The sequence below is a fragment of the Poecile atricapillus genome, chromosome 27 (assembly GCF_030490865.1).
Source record: "Poecile atricapillus isolate bPoeAtr1 chromosome 27, bPoeAtr1.hap1, whole genome shotgun sequence".
NCBI lineage: Eukaryota > Metazoa > Chordata > Aves > Passeriformes > Paridae > Poecile > Poecile atricapillus.
Window position 1 is genome coordinate 647,105 of NC_081275.1, and position 19,356 is coordinate 666,460.

Consider the following 19,356-nt stretch of genomic DNA (forward strand, 5'->3'; position numbering starts at 1 on the left):
ATCAGGCCCCGCCCCCTGTTCGGCCCCGCCCCCTGTTTGGCCCCGCCCCTTTAGGGGAGGGGGTCGTGCACGGGTCTATTTTTAGCACCGGGCGCCGTCACGTGACCGCGAGTGACGTCACCGAATGTTGTTGTCGGGGCGGGCGGGGCCGCGCGGCGAAGATGGAGGAGGAGGCGGGGGGGCGGCGGGGCGCGCGCCGGGCGGCACCGGGGGGACCCCAGGTACGGGGGCACCCGGGCGGGCACCGGCACCGCGGGATCGGGGCGGGGGCCCGCGGCGGGGGGAGATCTGCGGTGCCGGGGTGCCCCGCGCGGCTCCGGGGGGGCTCCGTGCAGTAGCGGGGCGGCTGCGATCCCGGAGGTCCGGTGCGGTTCGGGGCGGGGGGGTCCGTGCGGTGCGGGTGGGATCGAGTGCGGGGTCGTTGTGCGCTCGGGGGGCGCGGGGGTGAGGGGCTTTGCGCCGTGCGGAGCGGGGGGGGCCCGCAGTGGGGGACCCGTGTGCGGATTTTGGGGGGCTGCAGCGGGGGGGCCCCGCGCGGGTCGGGGACTGCAGCGGGGCCCGGTGCATCCCGCGGGAGGGGTTGCGATAGGGATCCCTGTGCGCTTTGGGAGGGGCTCCGGTGGGGGCCCCGGTGCGGGTCGGGGGGGCTGCAGTGGGGGTCCCGGTGCGCTCCGCTGCGGGAGCTGCAGGAGGGGACCCCGGTGCGGCTGGGGGGGTCCTGTGCGTTCCGGGGTCCCGGTGCGGCTCGAGGCGGGAGAGCCCGTGCAGGCGGAGGGGGGGCCCTGCAGTCCGGAGGGGCCCTGTGCAGTTCGGGGGAGCCCTGCAGTTTCGGGGATCCCGCCGCGATTGGGGATCCCGCTGCGGTTCGGCGGGGCCCTGCAGTGAGCGCTCCCGGCGCGGCTCGGGGGTCCCGGTGCGACTCGGGGGTCCCGGTGCGATGGGCTTTGCACCGTGCACTGGGGGGCTCCGCGTGCGCTCGGGGGGCCCTGCGGGTTCGGGGTTCCCGCAGTGTCGGGGGGCCCGTGCGCCAGAACGGCGGCGGCTCCGCAGCGCGGCCGGTCCGCGGGCGGGGGGGCCGGGGGGGCCCCGCTGCACCGCGCCGGGCTCGGCGCCGCCGGCAGCGCCAGTGCCCCGTGCCCCCCCGTGGGGTCCGTCCCGCCGCGTGGCCCTCGGGGGTGACACCCCCAGACCCCGGATCGCGGCGATGCCTCGGTTTGGGGGGGTTACAGCACCGGGGACATCGCGGGGGGGGCAGCGTGTGTCCCCCCTGCACCCGTGTCCTTATGGGGGTCCCATCCGTGTCCCTGTGGGGTGGCACGGCCGGGGGGTCCTTCCCTGCTATCGCCCTGGGCTCCCCCTCTGCGGAGCCCTCCTTTTCCTGCGTGGCGCTGCCGACCCGCCGGGTCCCTTCTGGGGGTGTCCACAGGCCCCCCCAGCCCGGGGGACGGCGGAGGGGAGCGGGGACACATCCTGCCCTGGGTGGGTGCTCAGGGGGGCTCGGTGCGGGCCCCGCCGGACGCTGGGGGCGGTTTTGGGGGTCCCGGGGTGCTGACAGGCGCTTGGTCCCGCAGGGCTCCCGGGCGGCGCGGGCACAGCCCCGGTGCCCCGGCCGGCGCTGACGGACACGCGCCTCTGCGAGCCCCCCCGGCAGCCGCCGGCCACCATGGACCCCCAGAGCGACACAGGTGAGAGCCCGGCCCGGGGGCTGCACCCCCTGGGCACCGCAGCGAGCGCCGCTCCGCACGCCGCGGTCACCGCCGTGTCCCCGCTGCGGCCCCGGAGCCCCTCGGGGTCTCTGCCACCAGATATCGGGGGGCCGGGGGGCCGCAGCCGCGTTCCACCCGGCAGGGCACGGCCCTGGGGGTGCCCGGGCTCCGGGGGGCACCGGGGCCGTGCCGGCCACCCCCTCCCCCGGTTATCCCAGCCCGTGCCACCGCCCCCTTCCCGGTGTTCCCAGAGCCCGGCATCCTCCCACTGTGAGGGGAAACTGAGGCACGGCTCCTGTCACCGGCTCACACGTGGCTCTTTATGCCACCGGGGGCGCGTCCCCGCGGCCCCCTGGGGACAGCCGTGGTGACCACGAGGGCCGTGCCCCAGCTCCCGCTGGCTCCCCGGCAGAGCCGCCCTGTAATTATCCCGCTGGGAACTCCGGCGACATCTGGACGCGCTCATGTCCCCTCCCCGAGGGGACACGCGGCAGCGCCGACACCCGCGGCCTCTGGAGGGGAAACTGAGGCCCGGGGCGGTGGCAGCGCCCCGTGTCCCGCTGGAAGGACTCGCCGCCGGTTGGGGACGGGGGTGTGTGTCCCCTCCGTCCCCGGCCCCCCCGAGCCGCCCGCCGGTATTTTTGGAGCGGCCGCAGGGCTGGAGCGTCGCCCGGCCGTGCCTGGCACGGGGCTGGCACGCGGCGCGGTGGCACGGGGACACGGTGGCACGGGGACACGGCCTGGCCGCCTCTGCCGTGCCCGGGCCGCTTTCCTTGGGGTCCCGTCCCGGCTTTGGGTCTGTCCGGGGGGCTTTGGGGACCCCTCGGGGGTGCTGTGACCTTGCGGCCGCAGTGAGGAGCCGGGCAGGTCTCGGCCGGGCCATCGGGGATGTGGCAGAGCCACCCCAGCGCTCCCCAATCAACCCCGGGGGCTCCGTCACCCCCAGGGCTCCTTTTCCCAGCCTCATCCCACAACCGGGGGGTCCCGGGGCGCTCGCTCCCCTCCTTCCCTCCCGGAGCTCCTGGAGGTCCCCACTGCTCCCCCCATATCCCTGAGGGTCCCCCAGATGTGCCACCACCTCTGGAGGGGCCCGCACGGGCCAGGTCCCCCCTCCGCCCTGCCAAGGGGAGCCGGGAGGGGAGCCTGGGGCTGGGAACGGGGCTCCGAGCAGCGGGAAGGGAGTCCGGGAGCCGGGCAGGGGTCTCGGAGCCGGGCAGGGGTCCCGGAGCCAGGAGGGGCCATTCCCGCGGCCTCCTGCCCGCTGGCAGCACCAGAAATAGCCGGGCTGACGTCAAGCCCCAAAGCACCCCGGGGGGGGCAGCGGGGGGGGGCGGGGGGTGTCCCAGAAATATCCCGGCTATTAAAAGTCTTGGCTTGGGATTAACGCGTGGTAAATAAACGTGGCGGTGCCGGGGGGGTTACGCACGGCCGGGGCAGCGGGGGGGGTGCCCGTAACCGGGGGGAGGGCCCCGTCCCCAAAAGGGGGGGGTTCCGCACCTCAGCACTTTGTCACCCCCTCCAGCCCCCGGCTCGGCCCTGCGGAGCCGCTCGGGGTCACTGATCCGGTGGGAGACGCTGGGCTGGCATCTGTGCCCCCAGCCCCTCTTGGGGTTCTCCCGTTGGGGGAGTCCGGGGGTCTGGAGTGGCCTGGGGGGCCCGACCCCTTCATTTTCCCAAAGCGGGGGCTAATCCCCCCTCGGCACATCCCGGGTTTTATTCCCGGCAGCGCTGATGCGGATTAACGTCCCCGGCAATTAGGGGGATGTGGGGGGGTGGGATGCAGGTGGGGGGTGGTCGTGGGGATCCCAGTCCCCCCACAGCCCCCTCCAGCCAGGGCAGCCCGTGCCCCGCAGCCCCCGGGGCAGTTCGGGGGTGCAGCTGGGGGGCGGGGGGGACACAGCGCATCCCCTCCCGGGATCTGCCGTGGCCCCCCCGGCACAATTCCCTATTTATAGCCGGCTCCTCCCGTGCGCCGGCTATTTCCAGGCGCCGGAGAGAATAGCCTGGATGGGGGGGGGCGTGGGGGGCCCTTCAGCCCTGCCCCGCCTGCAGTGGGGGGGGGCCGCATTTGCTCCCATCACCCCAAAAACCGGGGGTGACCCCCAAGCTGCATCTCCCCAGGCGGGGATTTGGGGAGCTGAGCTGGGTGTGGGGGTGCCCGTGGCCCCCCCAGCCCCCCGCGGGTCCCAGCCCGTTCGGGGGGTCACGGGTGTCTCTCCGCAGAGGGGGGGTCCGGCCGCGAGCCCCCACTGGAGCTCCTGCCCCGTGTCCCGCTGCACGCTGCCCTGCCCGCCCCAGGTGAGTGGGGCCCGCCCCCCGCGCCCCCAAAACCCCCCGAGACCGCCCCAAACCCGCTGGCACCGACAGCGAGACCGCGGGGGGAGCTGCTGAACGAGAGGGTGCTCAGGTGTGTAAGGGGGAGAGCCCCCCTTGCACAAATGTGTGTGCAGGACAGGTGTGCAGGACAGGTGTGCAGGACAGGTGTGGCAGGACAGGTGTGGCAGGACAGGTGTGGCAGGACAGGTGTGCAGGACAGGTGTGCCAGGACAGGTGTGGCAGGACAGGTGTGCAGGACAGGTGTGCCAGGACAGGTGTGCAGGAGAGGTGTGCAGGACAGGTGTGCAGGACAGGTGTGGCAGGACAGGTGTGCAGGACAGGTGTGCAGGAGAGGTGTGCAGGACAGGTGTGGCAGGACAGGTGTGCAGGACAGGTGTGCAGGACAGGTGTGCAGGACAGGTGTGGCAGGACAGGTGTGCAGGACAGGTGTGCAGGACAGCTGTGGCAGGACAGGTGTGCAGGACAGGTGTGCCAGGACAGGTGTGCCAGGACAGGTGTGCAGGACAGGTGTGCAGGAGAGGTGTGTAAGACAGGTGTGGCAGGACAGGTGTGCCACGACAGGTGTGCACTACAGGTGTGACAGGACAGGTGTGACAGGACAGGTGTGCAGGACAGGTGTGATAGGACAGGTGTGCACTACAGGTGTGACAGGACAGGTGTGCAGGACAGGTGTGCACTACAGGTGTGGCAGGACAGGTGTGCACTACAGGTGTGACAGGACAGGTGTGCACTACAGGTGTGGCAGGACAGGTGCTCCAGCCCTGCCCCCAGCCCCTCTCATGTCCCCATCCCATGGGACACCCCCATTCTGCCCACGGGCGCCTCTCTGGGGGTCCTGGGCAGGGAGGGGTTAAACGTCCCCTGTCCCTCCCAGGGTGGGCTGGTGGCCCAAAGCCGCCGCTGGCCCCAGAGTGCCGGGCTGGCACCTCCGGGGGCTATTCCAGCCCCCCCGAGTGGCGCCCCCTCCTCGGGCTGGGTGCTGACACCCCCCATTGCACCCCGACACCCAGCGGGGCCCCGGCGGCTTTGGGGGGGCTGCAGGAGCACCCCCAAGCGCCCCCCGGGAGAGGCGACCCCCCCGGGGCTGAACCGGGGGGGCTGCATGGCTCCGGGGGCCGTGTGACACCGGGGGGGGCTGGCTGTCCTTGGGGGGGGTCTGTGTGACACCGGGGGGGGGCTGTGTGACACCGGGGGGGCTGTGTGACACCGGGGGGGGGCCGTGTGACACCGGGGGGGCTGTGTGACACCGGGGGGGGGCTGGCTGTCCTTGGGGGGGGCTGTGTGACACCGGGGGGGTCTGTGTGACACCTGGGGGGGCTGTGTGACACCGGGGGGGGTCTGTGTGACACCGGGGGGGTCTGGCTGTCCTTGGGGAGGTGTGTGTGACACCGGGGGGGTCTGTGTGACACCGGGGGGGGCTGTGTGACACCGGGGGGGGTCTGTGTGACACCGGGGGGGTCTGGCTGTCCTTGGGGGGGTCTGTGTGACACCGGGGGGGGCTGTGTGACACCGGGGGGGTCTGTGTGACACCGGGGGGGTCTGGCTGTCCCTGGGGCGGTCTGTGTGACACCGGGGGGGGCTGTGTGACACCGGGGGGGGCTGGCTGTCCTTGGGGGGGGGTCTGTCGGAGCCGGGGGTGACGGTGACGGTGGCGGTGACGGTGGGGGGTCCGTGGTGACGGTGACGTCCGTGGGTCCGTGCGGGGACGCGTCAGTGCCCGACGTGCGGCCGGGGGAGGGGGCTGGGGGGGTTCATCGTTACCGAGCACCGGGAGCCCCCCGCCCCCGCCTTCCTGTGCGTGGGGACAGCGCCCCCCGCTCCCCCGGCCCCCGTCCCTCCCTGCTGGGGGGTCTGCGCCCCCCGGGGATGCCGGGGGAATGTTCTGGGGGGGGTCGCTGTTGCCTCCCCCCGCAGCACTCGGGGTTGGTCGGTGTGTGCTGCAGATGGAGGGGCTCGGATTGGGGGGGGGGGGCGCCCCCGTTTTTATTTTTGGGGGGGTTAACTGAGGTGGGGGTTGATCCAGGGGGTTGGGGCTGGGGGGAGACCCCCGAGGGCTTCCTTGACACCCCCGCACAGCCCCTGAATGCACCCAACAACCCCCAGCTCCTGCCCCAAACACCCCCCGACTCTCTCCCGTCCTTGGAACGCCCCCAAAGCGCCCCTTAAACGAGCCCCCCCACCCCCATCACCCTGGGACACCCCCAAACCGCTCTCAGCTCCCCCCCCCATCCCTGGACCACCCCAAAACTGCGCCTTTAAACAACTCCCGGCCCCCTCCATCATTCCCGGGACGTCCCCATCCCTTTTCCCCCCCGACCCAGCGTGTCCGGCAGGGCCGGAGGGGCCGGAGGGGCCGGGGCCCGAGGCGGGGGTGGACGCGGGGCTGGCGGCGGCGCGGGAGCAGCAGCTGCAGCGGGAGCTGGTGGCCCTGAAGCAGCAGCAGCAGCTCCAGAAGCAGCTGCTCTTCGCCGAGTTCCAGAAGCAGCACGAGCACCTCACCCGCCAGCACCAGGTCCAGCTCCAGAAGCACCTCAAGGTGGGTGGGGGGCTGGGGGGGAGCTCGGGGGTGCTGGAGATGTGGGGTGCCGTGGGTGTGGGGGGACGGAGCTGTTGGGGGTGATGGAGCCGTGGGGAGTCACCCACTGGGGGTGAGGGGACTGTGGGGAGGGATATCGGGGCTGGTGGAGCTGTGGGGTGTCACCAGTCTGGGGGGGAAGGGGATTTTGGGGGTGTACGGGGGCTGATGGAGCCGTGGGGGTGATGGAGCTGTTGAAGGGGGATGGGGACACGGGGTGGGATATTGGGGTTGATGGGGCCATTTGGGGGGGACAGCGGGAGTGATGGAGCCGTGGGGTGTCGCTGATGGGGGGTGACAGAGCCTTTGGGGGGACACGGGGGGTGATGGAGCCGTGGGGTGTCGCTGATGGGGGGTGACAGAGCCTTTGGGGGGACACGGGGGGTGATGGAGCCGTGGGGTGTCGCTGATGGGGGGGTGACAGAGCCTTTGGGGGGACACGGGGGGTGATGGAGCCGTGGGGTGTCGCTGATGGAGGGTGACAGAGCCTTTGGGGGGACACGGGGGGTGATGGAGCCGTGGGGTGTCGCTGATGGGGGGTGACAGAGCCTTTGGGGGGACACGGGGGGTGATGGAGCCGTGGGGTGTCGCTGATGGAGGGTGACAGAGCCTTTGGGGGGACACGGGGGGTGATGGAGCCGTGGGGTGTCGCTGATGGGGGGTGACAGAGCCTTTGGGGGGACACGGGGGGTGATGGAGCCGTGGGGTGTCATTGATGGGGGGTGACAGAACCTTTGGGGGGACAGCGGGGGTGGCAGCGCGGTGGGGCGGGGCTGTGAGCGGGGTGCAGGTGAGGAGCGGGGGCCGGGGGTCCCAGCGCGGTGCCCCCCGCCCCACAGCAGCAGCAGGAGGCCCTGGCCGCCCGGCGGCAGCAGGAGCTGGAGCAGCAGCGGCAGCGGGAGCGGCAGGAGCTGGAGCAGCAGCGCCTGGAGCAGCTGCAGAGCCTGCGCCCCAAGGAGCGCGGCCGTGACAGTGAGCGGGGCCCGGGGCCCGTGGGGCGGGGGGATTGGGGTGCGTGTGCCGGGGGGTGCAGCGGGACTGGGATCTGGGGGTTCTGTGGGGCTCCAGGGAGGGGTGTGGGGTTTGCTGCCCCCCTGAGCCCCCCGTGCCCCCAGGCGCCATCGCCAGCACCGAGGTGAAGCTGAAGCTCCAGGAGTTCCTGCTCAGCAAAACGAAGGAGCCGGGCCCCGGCGCCCCCAACCATTCCCTCCCCCAGCACCCCAAATGTTGGTAGGTGCCCCCGAGCCCCTCAGGACCCCCCCCCGAGGCACCGTGAGGGTGACACGGGTGTCCTAGCGGGGTCTCTGCCACCTTCACCCCCTCCAGGGCTCACCACACCTCGTTGGACCAGAGTTCCCCCCCCCAGACCGGCAGCCCGGGGACCCCCCCGTCCTACAAGCTCCCCCTCCTCGGCACCTACGACGGCCGCGATGATTTCCCGCTCCGCAAAACCGGTGGGTGCGGGCGGGGGGCGCCGCACCCGCGGGGGGTGCCGGTGCCACCTCCGGGTGACACGTTTGGGGGTCCCCAGCCTCGGAGCCCAACCTGAAGGTGCGGTCGCGGCTGAAGCAGAAGGTGGCGGAGCGGAGGAGCAGTCCCCTCCTGCGGCGCCGCGACGGCTCCGTGCTCAGCGCCTTCCGCAAGCGCCACGTGGAGATCACCGGTGCGTGGGGACACGCCAGGGGACACGGGCTGCGCTCACGGCCGGGACAGTGCCTGCCACCCTGTCCCCGAGCCACCCGCTGCTTCCCCAGAGCCCCCGCGGGGCGCCGGGGCTGCTGCGGCTGGTGTGACACACGGGGTGACAGTGTCAGTGTGTGACACACGGGGTGACAGTGTCAGTGTCCCCACAGTGTCAGTGTGTGACACACGGGGTGACAGTGTCAGTGTCCCCACAGTGTCAGTGTGTGACACACGGGGTGACAGTGTCAGTGTCCCCACAGTGTCAGTGTGTGACACACGGGGTGACAGTGTCAGTGTGTGACACACGGGGTGACAGTGTCAGTGTCCCCACAGTGTCAGTGTGTGACACACGGGGTGACAGTGTCAGTGTGTGACACACGGGGTGACAGTGTCAGCGTGTGACACACGGGGTGACAGTGTCAGTGTCCCCACAGTGTCAGCGTGTGACACACGGGGTGACAGTGTCAGTGTCCCCACAGTGTCAGCGTGTGACACACGGGGTGACAGTGTCAGTGTCCCCACAGTGTCAGCGTGTGACACACGGGGTGACAGTGTCAGCGTGTGACACAGTGTCAGCGTGTGACACACGGGGTGACAGTGTCAGCGTGTGACACACGGGGTGACAGTGTCAGTGTCCCCACAGTGTCAGCGTGTGACACACGGGGTGACAGTGTCAGTGTGTGACACACGGGGTGACAGTGTCAGCGTGTGACACACGGGGTGACAGTGTCAGTGTCCCCACAGTGTCAGCGTGTGACACACGGGGTGACAGTGTCAGTGTCCCCACAGTGTCAGTGTGTGACACACGGGGTGACAGTGTCAGTGTCCCCACAGTGTCAGTGTGTGACACACGGGGTGACAGTGTCAGTGTGTGACACAGTGTCAGTGTGTGACACACACTGTGACACGGTGCCCGCGTGTGACACCTTCGTGTCCCGCAGTGTCCTCGGTTTGCAGCAGCGCCCCCGGGTCGGGGCCCAGCTCCCCCAACAGCTCCCACGGTGCCCACAATGGCCTGGCCGCGTCTGTCCCCAACATCCACAGCGAGGTATGGCCCGGGGGGACAGGGACGGGGACACGCGCGTGGGGGGGGGGACTCTGAGTGTGCCCTGTCCCCACACGTGTCACTGCCATGTCACCACACATGTCACTGCTGTGTCCCCGCCGTGTCCCCACACGTATCACTGCCATGTCCCCACACATGTCATTGCCATGTCCCCACACGTGTCATTGCTGTGTCCCCACGCATGTCCCTGCCGTGTCCCTGCCGTGTCCCTGCCGTGTCCCCACACCTGTCCCCACGCGTGTTGATGCCGTGTTTGCCGTGGTGCCACAGCAGCTCCTGCCCCAGCCCCGTGCCCTGGCCCTGGACGGGGCCCAGCTCAGCCTCTACACGTCCCCATCGCTGCCCAACCTGTCCCTGGGGCTGCAGGCCACTGTCACCGTCACCAGCGCCCACCTCCCCGTGAGTGGGGGGCACGGGGACCCTGTGGTGGGTGGCACTGGGACTTGGTGCCCGTGGTGGGACCCCCGGGGGGTGGCACGGGGACCTGGAACTCCCCAGAGGGAACGTGAGGACCCCTGGGGACACGGGGACACCGCGGGGGGTGGCGCTGAGACCTGGAACCCCACGGGGAGGACACGGGGGTACGGCGGGGGGTGGCACGGGGGTCTGGCACCCTACAGCAGCCGTGTGGGGACCCCCCGGGGGTGGCACGGGGACCTGGCACCCCCGGGGGATGTGCGGAGCGCCGGTGGCACCGCTGTCCCCGCAGGTGTCCCCCAAGCTGTCGCCACAGGCGGAGGGCGAGCGGCCGGGGGTGCCCCCGGGGGTGTCCCCGCTGCGCCCCGGGGCCGCCCTCACCGGGAAGTTCCTGAGCACGTCCTCGATCCCGGGGTGCCTGCTGGGGGTGGCCCTGGACGGGGACGCCCCGGCCGGGCCCCCGTCGCTGCTGCAGCATGTGCTGCTGCTGGAGCAGGCGCGGCAGCAGAGCACCCTCATTGCCGGTGAGACCCCCGGGACCCCTTCATTCCCTGCCCGGCTCCCCCCAGCCCTCCCTCCCTCCCTCAGTTTACCCCCAGCTCTTCCCCGCTTTGCCCTCGGTTCCCCCCCGCTCCTGCCCCGCTTCTCCCCTCGGTCCTCCCCGACTTTCCCTCCCACCCTTTCCCAGTTTCCCCCCGGAATTTCCTCCAGTCCTCGCCCGGTTCCCCCCGTGTCGGCCCCCCACGCCCCCCCCCAGCCGCGCCGGGGGTCTCGGGGGTCTCGGGGAGCGCCACTGACGCCGTGTCCGCAGTGCCCCTGCACGGGCAGTCCCCGCTGGTGACCGGGGAGCGCGGGGGGGGTCCCCGTGGGAGCAAACTGCCGCGGCACCGGCCCCTGAGCCGCACCCAGTCATCCCCGCTGCCCCAGAGCCCCCAGAGCCTGCCCCACGGGCCCCTCCAGCACCACTTCCTCGACAAACAGCAGCTCCAGCTGGGCAAGGTGGGCTGGGGGCGCGGGGGGCGCGGGGCTGGGAGCGGGGTGCAGGGGTGGGAATGGGAAGGGGGCTGGGTGTTGGGTGGCTGTGGGGCACTGGAGGGGCTGGGGGTCACTGGGGCACCGTTGAACCCCAAAATACAGCGGGGAGGGGCGGTGCAAGCAGGGGAAACTGAGGCACAGGATGGGAAGCAGGGGGAGGACTGGACAAAGGTGCGGGGGTGGCTGTGGGGTGACTGGGGCGTGGGACAGGTGTGGGGCGGGTCCTGGGTGGCCGCGGGGCGGACACGGGCTGTGGGGGATCACTTGACCCCCGTGCCCCCAGCTGCTCCCCAAAGGGGGGGAGCTGGCACGGCAGCCCCCCACCCACCCCGAGGAGACAGAGGAGGAGCTGACGGAGCAGCAATCGCCCCCCCCCGGGTGAGAGAGGCCCCCCCGGGCCCCCCCTCGGTCCCCCCCTCGCCCTCGTGTCCCCGGAGGCCGGGGACCCCCCGGAGCAGCCACAGGAGCCCGAGGGCTGCCAGGAGCCGGGTGACAGCGGGGACGAGGCCGAGCCCCCTGGGGACCCCGACGTCGCAGAGCTGGGGGTCACCTACAAGCAGGTGAGACTTTGGGGGGGCCCAAACCCCCCCCCGGCTCCCTCCATCCCCCCAAACTCCATCACGAGCACCCCGTGCCCCCCGCTCTGCTGCCAGCCGTGTCGTGTGTCCCCTCCCCCCGTTTTTGGGGACCCAGCCGCCCTGCGCTGCCGCAGCGATGACTCGGAAGGGTCGGTGACTCATCCCCCCTCTGTCCCCTGTCCCCGCCGCCCCCGTGTGTGACCCCCCCACGTCCCCTGCCGTGACTCATCCCCGCCCCCTCCCCAGGTGTACCCCGAGGCGCCGCTGCAGCTCTTCCCCGCGCCCCCCCTGGGGGTCCTGGCTCTGCCCCACCCCGCCCTCGCCCGCACCCAATCCTCCCCCGCCAGCGTCAAACCCGCCCAGCCCGAGGGGCCCCCCAAGCACCTCTTCACCACAGGTACGGCCCCGGGGGCACCGGGGGGTCGGGGGTCCCTGTGCCGCGGGTTCTGCGTCCCTGGGGGTGATGGGGGGGGGTCCCGTCCCACGGGGGATGCCGGAGGGGCTGTGCCCCCTCCCCGAGGGTCCCGTTCCGTGGTGGGGTTGTGGATGTTCCTCTCCCATGGGATTCCCTGGGGTTCCCAAATCCTGGGGTGCCCCCTGCTCCACAGGTTCCCCCTGTCCCCTGGGGTTCCCAGCGCCCAGGGGTGCCCGGGGGTCCCCATATCCCGTGGGATCCCCGTTCCCCCTGGGGCTGCCCCTCCCTGGGGTGTCCCGGGGTGCCAGCTGTGCCCGCTGGGCTGTGCCCAGGCGTGGTGTACGACACGTTCATGCTGAAGCACCAGTGCACCTGCGGGAACACCACCATCCACCCCGAGCACGCCGGCCGCATCCAGAGCATCTGGTCCCGGCTGCAGGAGACGGGGCTGCTCGGCAAGTGCGAGGTGAGGGGGCTCCCCGCGGCCCGGGGGGGCGGGGAGGGCGCCGGGAGCCCGGGGGGCTCAGCCTGTGCCCCTTCCCAGCGGATCCGGGGCAGGAAGGCGACGCTGGAGGAGATCCAGACGGTGCACTCGGAGCACCACGCGCTGCTCTACGGCACCAGCCCCCTGAACCGCCAGAAACTGGACAGCAAAAAGCTGCTGGGTGGGTGCTGGGGGTCTCCAAAGCCTGGGACCTCCCCTCTTTGGAGCTGGGGTCACCTCGCTGCCCTGTTCCTCCTGATCCCTCTGTTCCCTGCGGGTCCACATCCCCTGGGGTGTCCAGGAGAGTCCGTGGCCCACGGGGGGTCCCAATCCGTGGGGTGTTCAGGGGTCCCGTGGGTGCCTCTGTCCCCTGGGGTTCCTCCTGTCCCGTGTGCTCCTCGTCCCCTGGGGTTCCCAGTCCCTTGGGGTGCCCGAGGGTGCCATGGGATCCCCCTGTCCCCTGGGGTTCCCAGTCCCTTGGGGTGCCCGAGGGTGCCATGGGATCCCCCTGTCCCCTGGGGTTCCCAGTCCCTTGGGGTGCTCGGAGGTTCCCTTGTCCCACAGGACCCCTGTGTCCCCTTGTCCCCATCACCCCTTGACCCCGCAGGTCCCATCACTCCGAAGACGTACGCGGTGCTGCCGTGCGGGGGCATCGGGGTGAGTGTGGGGCACGGGCCGGGGGTGTCCCCGGGGTGGCCGTGCCCCGCTGAGCCCCGGTGTCCCCGCAGGTGGACAGTGACACGGTGTGGAACGAGCTGCACTCGTCCAGCGCGGTGCGCACGGCCGTGGGCTGCCTGCTCGAGCTGGCCTTCAAGGTGGCCGCAGGGGAGGTCAAGGTGAGCGCGTGTCCCTGTCACCCTCTGTCACCCTGTCACCCTGTCACCCTGTCACCCTGTGTGTCACCCTGTCACCCTGTGTCACCCTGTGTCACCCTGTGTCACCCTGTCACCCTGTGTGTGTCCCTGTCACCCTGTGTGTGTCCCTGTCACCCTGTCACCCTGTGTCACCCTGTGTGTGTGTCCCTGTCACCCTGTGTCACCCTGTCACCCTGTGTGTACCTGTCACCCTGTCACCCTGTGTCACCCTGTGTGTGTGTCCCTGTCACCCTGTGTCACCCTGTCACCCTGTCACCCTGCATGTCACCCTGTCACCCTGTGTCACCCTGTGTCACCCTGTCACCCTGTGTGTGTCCCTGTCACCCTGTGTCACCCTGTGTCACCCTGTGTGTGTGTCCCTGTCACCCTGTGTGTCCCTGTCACCCTGTGTCACCCTGTCACCCTGTGTCACCCTGTGTGTGTGTCCCTGTCACCCTGTGTCACCCTGTCACCCTGTGTGTGTGTCCCTGTCACCCTGCATGTCACCCTGTCACCCTGTGTGTGTGTCCCTGTCACCCTGCATGTCACTCTGTCACCCTGCATGTCACCCTGTCACCCTGTGTGTGTCCCTCTCTGCCCCACGCCTGTCCTCCTGTCCCCGCTGTGTCCCAGTGCCACACGTGTCCCTCTCTGTCCCCCAGAATGGCTTCGCCGTCATCCGTCCCCCAGGCCACCACGCCGAGGAGTCCACGGCCATGTGAGTGCAGGGACAGGGTCGGGACCCCCGTGCAGGGCCACCCCCTCCACCCATGTCCCATGTCCCATGTCCCTTGTCCCTTGTCCCTTGTCCCCAGGGGCTTCTGCTTCTTCAACTCGGTGGCCATCTCGGCCAAGCTGCTGCAGCAGCGGCTCAGCGTGGGCAGGATCCTCATCGTGGACTGGGTAAGGTGGGACAGGGGGGACCCCGCGGGCCTCGGGGACCCCGTGGGTGGCCGTGGGGGGGTCCCTGACGCCCGGGTGTCCCCCCAGGACATCCACCACGGGAACGGGACCCAGCAGGCCTTTTACAGCGACCCCCACGTGCTCTACATCTCCCTGCACCGCTACGACGACGGCAACTTCTTCCCGGGCAGCGGCGCCCCCGAGGAGGTACCGGGGGAATTTGGGGGTTGGGGGCTCCCCCGTGCCCCCCCCGGCGCTGGCTGTGGCACGGGGGGGTCACCTGTGGCTGTGCCCAGGTGGGCAGCGGGCTGGGCGTGGGCTACAACATCAACATCGCCTGGACCGGCGGCGTGGACCCCCCGATCGGGGACGTGGAGTACCTGACAGCCTTCAGGTGGGGGGGCTGCACCTGCGGGGGGCTCTGTGTCCTGGGGAGGGGTCTGTGTGTCCTGGGGAGGGGTCTGTGTGTCCTGGGGAGGGGTCTCTGTGTCCTGGGGAGGGGTCTCTGTGTGTCCTGGGGAGGGGTCTGTGTGTCCTGGGGAGGGGTCTGTGTGTCCTGGGGAGGGGTTTCTCTGTCCTGGGGAGGGGTCTCTGTGTGTCCTGGGGAGGGGTCTGTGTGTCCTTGGGGAGGGGTCTCTGTGTCCTTTGGGAGGGGTCTCTGTCCTTTGGGAGGGGTCTCTGTGTCCTGGGGAGGGGTCTGTGTGTCCTGGGGGAGGGGTCTGTGTGTCCTGGGGAGGGGTCTCTGTCCTTTGGGAGGGGTCTGTGTGTCCTGGGGAGGGGTCTCTGTCCTTTGGGAGGGGTCTGTGTGTCCTGGGGGAGGGGTCTGTGTGTCCTGGGGAGGGGTCTGTGTGTCCTGGGGAGGGGTCTCTGTGTCCTGGGGAGGGGTCTCTGTGTCCTGGGGAGGGGTCTCTGTGTGTCCTGGGGAGGGGTCTCTGTGTCCTTTGGGAGGGGTCTCTGTGTCCTGGGGAGGGGTCTGTGTGTCCTGGGGAGGGGTCTGTGTGTCCTGGGGGAGGGGTCTCTGTCCTTTGGGAGGGGTCTGTGTGTCCTGGGGAGGGGTCTGTGTCCTTTGGGAGGGGTCTCTGTGTCCTGGGGAGGGGTCTCTGTGTCCTTTGGGAGGGGTCTCTGTGTCCTTTGGGAGGGGTCTCTGTGTCCTGGGGAGGGGTCTCTGTGTCCTGGGGAGGGGTCTGTGTGTCCTTGGGGAGGGGTCTCTGTGTCCTGGGGAGGGGTCTCTGTGTCCTTTGGGAGGGGTCTGTGTGTCCTGGGGAGGGGTCTCTGTGTCCTTTGGGAGGGGTCTCTGTGTCCTGGGGAGGGGTCTCTGTGTCCTGGGGAGGGGTCTGTGTGTCCTGGGGGAGGGGTCTGTGTGTCCTGGGGAGGGGTCTGTGTGTCCTTTGGGAGGGGTCTGTGTGTCCTTTGGGAGGGGTCTGTGTGTCCTGGGGAGGGGTCTCTGTGCAGCGGGGGGGTCCCCGGGATCCTGGGGGGTCCCTGCACACCTCGGGGGGTGTTCCTGCTCCCCATGTCCTGGGGGGTGTCCCTGCCCTCTTGGGGGGCTCCCCCAGCCCTGGGGGGGTCCCGAGCCGCCGTTGCCCCCAGGACCGTGGTGATGCCCATCGCCACCGAGTTCTCCCCGGACCTGGTGCTGGTCTCTGCCGGCTTCGACGCCGTCGAAGGCCACCTGTCCCCGCTGGGTGGCTACTCCGTCACCGCCAAGTGTGAGTGGGGTCCGGGGGTGTCCCGGGGCGGGGACCCCGGCCCGGCCGCCCCTCACCCCGCCCCCGGTGCCCCCCAGGTTTCGGGCACCTGACGAAGCAGCTGATGATGCTGGCGGGGGGCCGGGTGGTGCTGGCGCTGGAGGGGGGACACGACCTGACAGCGATCTGCGACGCGTCCGAGGCGTGTGTCACCGCCCTGCTCGGCCTCGAGGTACGGGGGACACCCCCGAGCCCCCCCAGCCCTGCCCCAGGGGCGTTCCGGGGCGCACACCCCGTGCCGTGCCTCAGTTTCCCCTCCCTGCTCGGTGGGGGGCTCCGGTCCCGTCCCCGCTGTCACTTTGGGGGTGCCGGTGTCAGTTTTGGGGGGCTCACGGTGTGTCCCGTGTCCCCGCTGTGGCTCTGGGGGTGCCGGTGTCAGTTTTGGGGGGCTCACGGTGTGTCCCCCCCCAGCTGGAGCCGCTGGACCCGGCGCTGCTGCAGCAGAAGCCCAACGTGAACGCGGTGGCCACGCTGGAGAAAGTCATCGAGATCCAGAGTGAGAGCGGGGGGCTCGGGAGGGGTCCCGGGGGCTCGGGAGGGGTCCCGGGGGCTCGGGAGGGGTCTCGGGGGCTCGGGAGGGCTCCCGGGGCCGGATCGGTGGCGGGGGGATCCCGGGGATCCCGGTGGTTCCGGGGGGGTCCCGGGGGGTCCCGGAGGGATCCCGGGGGTCCCGGGGGTCCTGGGGGTCCTGGGGGGTCCTGGGGGGTCCCGGGGGGATCCCGGGGGTCCCGGGGGTCCCTGCCAGCCGTGTCCGTCCCGCAGGCCGGCACTGGGGCTCCGTCCGGCGCTTCGCCGCCGCCGTGGGCCGGTCCCTGCTGGAGGCGCAGCGAGGGGACAGCGAGGAGGCCGAGACGGTGACAGCGATGGCCCTGCTGTCCGTGGGGGCCGAGCACGGGGGGACAGACCCCCGGGGCAGGTACGGCACGGGGGACACGGGGGGACACGGGGGGGACACGGGGGGGACACGGGGGGACACGGGGGGACACGGGGGGGGACACGGGGGGACACGGGGGATGTGAATGGAGCCAGGGGGACACAGGGGGGACATGGGGGGTTTGAATGGGGCCAGAGGTGACACTGTGGGGACACTGGGGGGACACTGGGAGGTGTGAATGGAGCCGGGGGGACACTGTGGGGACACTGTGGGGACACTGTGGGGACACTGTGGGGACACTGCGGTGACACTGGGGGGTGTGAATGGAACGGGGGGGACACTGGGGTGACACTGGGGGGACACTGGGGTGACACTGGGGGGACACTGTGGGGTGTGAATGGAGCCGGGGTGACACTGGGGGGACATGGGGGGTTTGAATGGGGCCAGAGGTGACACTGGGGTGACACTGGGGGGACACTGGGGGGTGTGAATGGGGCCAGAGGTGACACTGTGGGGACACTGTGGGGACACTGGGGGGACACTGGGGGGTGTGAATGGAACGGGGGGGACACTGGGGTGACACTGGGGGGACACTGGGGGGTGTGAATGGAGCCAGGGGGACACTGGGGTGACACTGTGGGGACACTGGGGGGTGTGAATGGAGCCGGGGGGACACTGTGGGGACACTGGGGGTGACAGACACTTGTCCCTGCCCTGCCCAGGCCAGCGGAGGAGCCCATGGAGGCCGAGCCCACGCTCTGACCAGCCCGGATCGTCCGGAAAACCGAGGAACACCCAGAAGAGACGAAAAACTCACACACAAAAAAAAAATCACAGTAAAATGAGAAAAAAAAAAATCCAAAATACACAAAAAACCACTTAAAAAAAAAAAAAAAAGACAAAGAAAAAAAAAAAAAAAGGCAGAACACGAAAGGAAAACCAGAAAAAAAAAAAAAGAGGAAAATATTTTCTTTTTCTATTAAAAAGAGGAGAAAAACACAAAAAAATCCCCCCGCCCGTCCTGTGCCCCCGGCTCCCCGCGGTGTTTGCGGTCGTGTCTCTTGTGCAGCAGCGGTTCCACCAGCACCCCCTGTCCCCCCTGTGTCCCCCCGTGTCCCCCCGTGTCCCCCCGTGTCCGTCGGGTCCCCCCGGCACTGCCCGGACCCCCCCGGGGCTCCTCGAGATTTTTTTTTAGGGGTTTTTCCTTATTTTCCGCCTGTTTTTTGTGTGTCTCCCCCCTCGTTCCCTCCCTGGCTCCGGCATCCGTCCCCCCCGGGGGAGGCGATGGGAAATATTCGTGCCTTTAAGTAAGTATTTTTTTTTTTTAATGCCTTAATTTCCCTTCGTTTTGGGTTTTCTTCATTTTCTTGGGTTTGTTTTTTTTCCCTTCGGCCTCCCCTTTTTGGGACAGGGACACGAGACAAAGGGACGAGCCCTGTCCCCCCGCCCCGTCCCTTTGTCACCCCGGCGCCTTTGTTGGGATCAAACTTGTCCTTACAGGAGAGGGAAAAGAAAAAAAAAAAAAGATAAAAAAAAAAAAAGAGGAAAAACCACTTTATTTTCCTGTTTTGTCACCAGCCGGAGGGGCCTCGGAGCGATTTTAGCTTTAAAAGAGAGAAAACCACCCAACTCCCCCCCAAAAAAAGGGATATAATTTTATTACAGATTGATTATTTAATAGTATTTTTTTAATGGGGGGGCGGGGATGGGGACAGCGCGTCGTGGGTTAAGTTATTCCAGGGGTGGTGGGGGGAATTTGGGGTGGTCCCAAATTAGGACAGAGAGCTGAGGCTGTCCTTGTCCCCTCTCCTGGGGAGGGAGGAGCCTGGTTGAGGGTGAGGAGGGGGGGATGACAGCGAGGTCCAACCCTGGGGACACCCCGGGTGTGGGGGGATCCCCCTCCCCATCCCAGGCCGGGGAAGCGCCTCTGGATTGGGGGGTCGGGGGGAGAGGAGGGTCCCGGCCCCCCGGCAGCGTGCCCGGCTTGCTTTGTGCCGGTGTCCCCCCCCCGGTGTGTCCCCGTGTCCCCCCCGCTCCCTCCGTGCCCCCGCTCGCTCTGGGTCTCGGTTCGGTATTTTGTAAGATGTCACCGATGTTCGTCCTTGTATAAATAAACTGTTTCTGGCAATACCCGCCGGGCCCGCTGCCTCTGGGGGGGCCGGGGGGGGGGGTGGTGCTGGTGCCCCGTGTCCCCTTTTCTGTCCCCGCGTCCCTTCTCTCTGTCCCCTTTTCCTCCCCGCGTGCCTCAGTTTCCCCGGGCACCGCAAGAGGCGCAGGGAGGGGCCGGGGAGGGTCCCCTTTGTCGCCCCCCGGGCTGGGGGGGCTCTGTTCCCCTGCCCGTGTCCCCCCCGCAGGACTCGGGGCCCGGTTTGGTTTCGGTGCTTTATTTGGTTCCAAACGGGGGGAGCCCCCCCCCCCCACCGAGCTGAGAGGGGGGTCCCGGCGGGGCTGGGGGTCCCATCCCTGCTGCCGAGGGGAGAACTGGGGGGGCTGGGGCGGGGGGTGGCAGCTCCGTGCCCCTCGTGGCTGTCCCTGTGTCCCCAGAGCCCCCGGGCACCCCCAGCTCTGCCCCGGGGGGGTTCCCCTGGCCTGGAGCCCCCCGGGATGGGCACGGAGCCCCCGGGAGCAGGGACCCCCTTCCCGGGGTGGGGGGCAATCCCTGGGCCGGGGGGGCGAGCGGG

General features: G+C 69.8%; 1 protein-coding gene across 1 annotated transcript; it reads left to right on the forward strand.

The window, feature by feature from the left end:
- Positions 1 to 132: 132 nt before the first annotated feature.
- HDAC5 (histone deacetylase 5) lies at positions 133 to 17,538 on the forward strand. Its single transcript, XM_058857611.1, is given in 30 exon segments — positions 133 to 221; positions 1,572 to 1,685; positions 3,930 to 4,739; positions 4,780 to 5,160; positions 5,674 to 5,965; positions 6,147 to 6,579; positions 7,458 to 7,590; positions 7,734 to 7,848; positions 7,945 to 8,072; positions 8,150 to 8,281; positions 9,243 to 9,349; positions 9,641 to 9,766; positions 10,077 to 10,308; positions 10,596 to 10,783; positions 11,103 to 11,196; positions 11,198 to 11,379; positions 11,644 to 11,794; positions 12,145 to 12,278; positions 12,357 to 12,477; positions 12,904 to 12,953; positions 13,025 to 13,132; positions 13,813 to 13,868; positions 13,966 to 14,053; positions 14,141 to 14,260; positions 14,350 to 14,447; positions 15,644 to 15,762; positions 15,840 to 15,973; positions 16,213 to 16,297; positions 16,564 to 16,717; positions 17,398 to 17,538. Coding segments are annotated over 29 exon segments (4,833 nt in total). The 5' UTR covers positions 133 to 221; positions 1,572 to 1,663; the 3' UTR covers positions 17,438 to 17,538.
- The last annotated feature ends 1,818 nt before the right edge of the window (positions 17,539 to 19,356 follow it).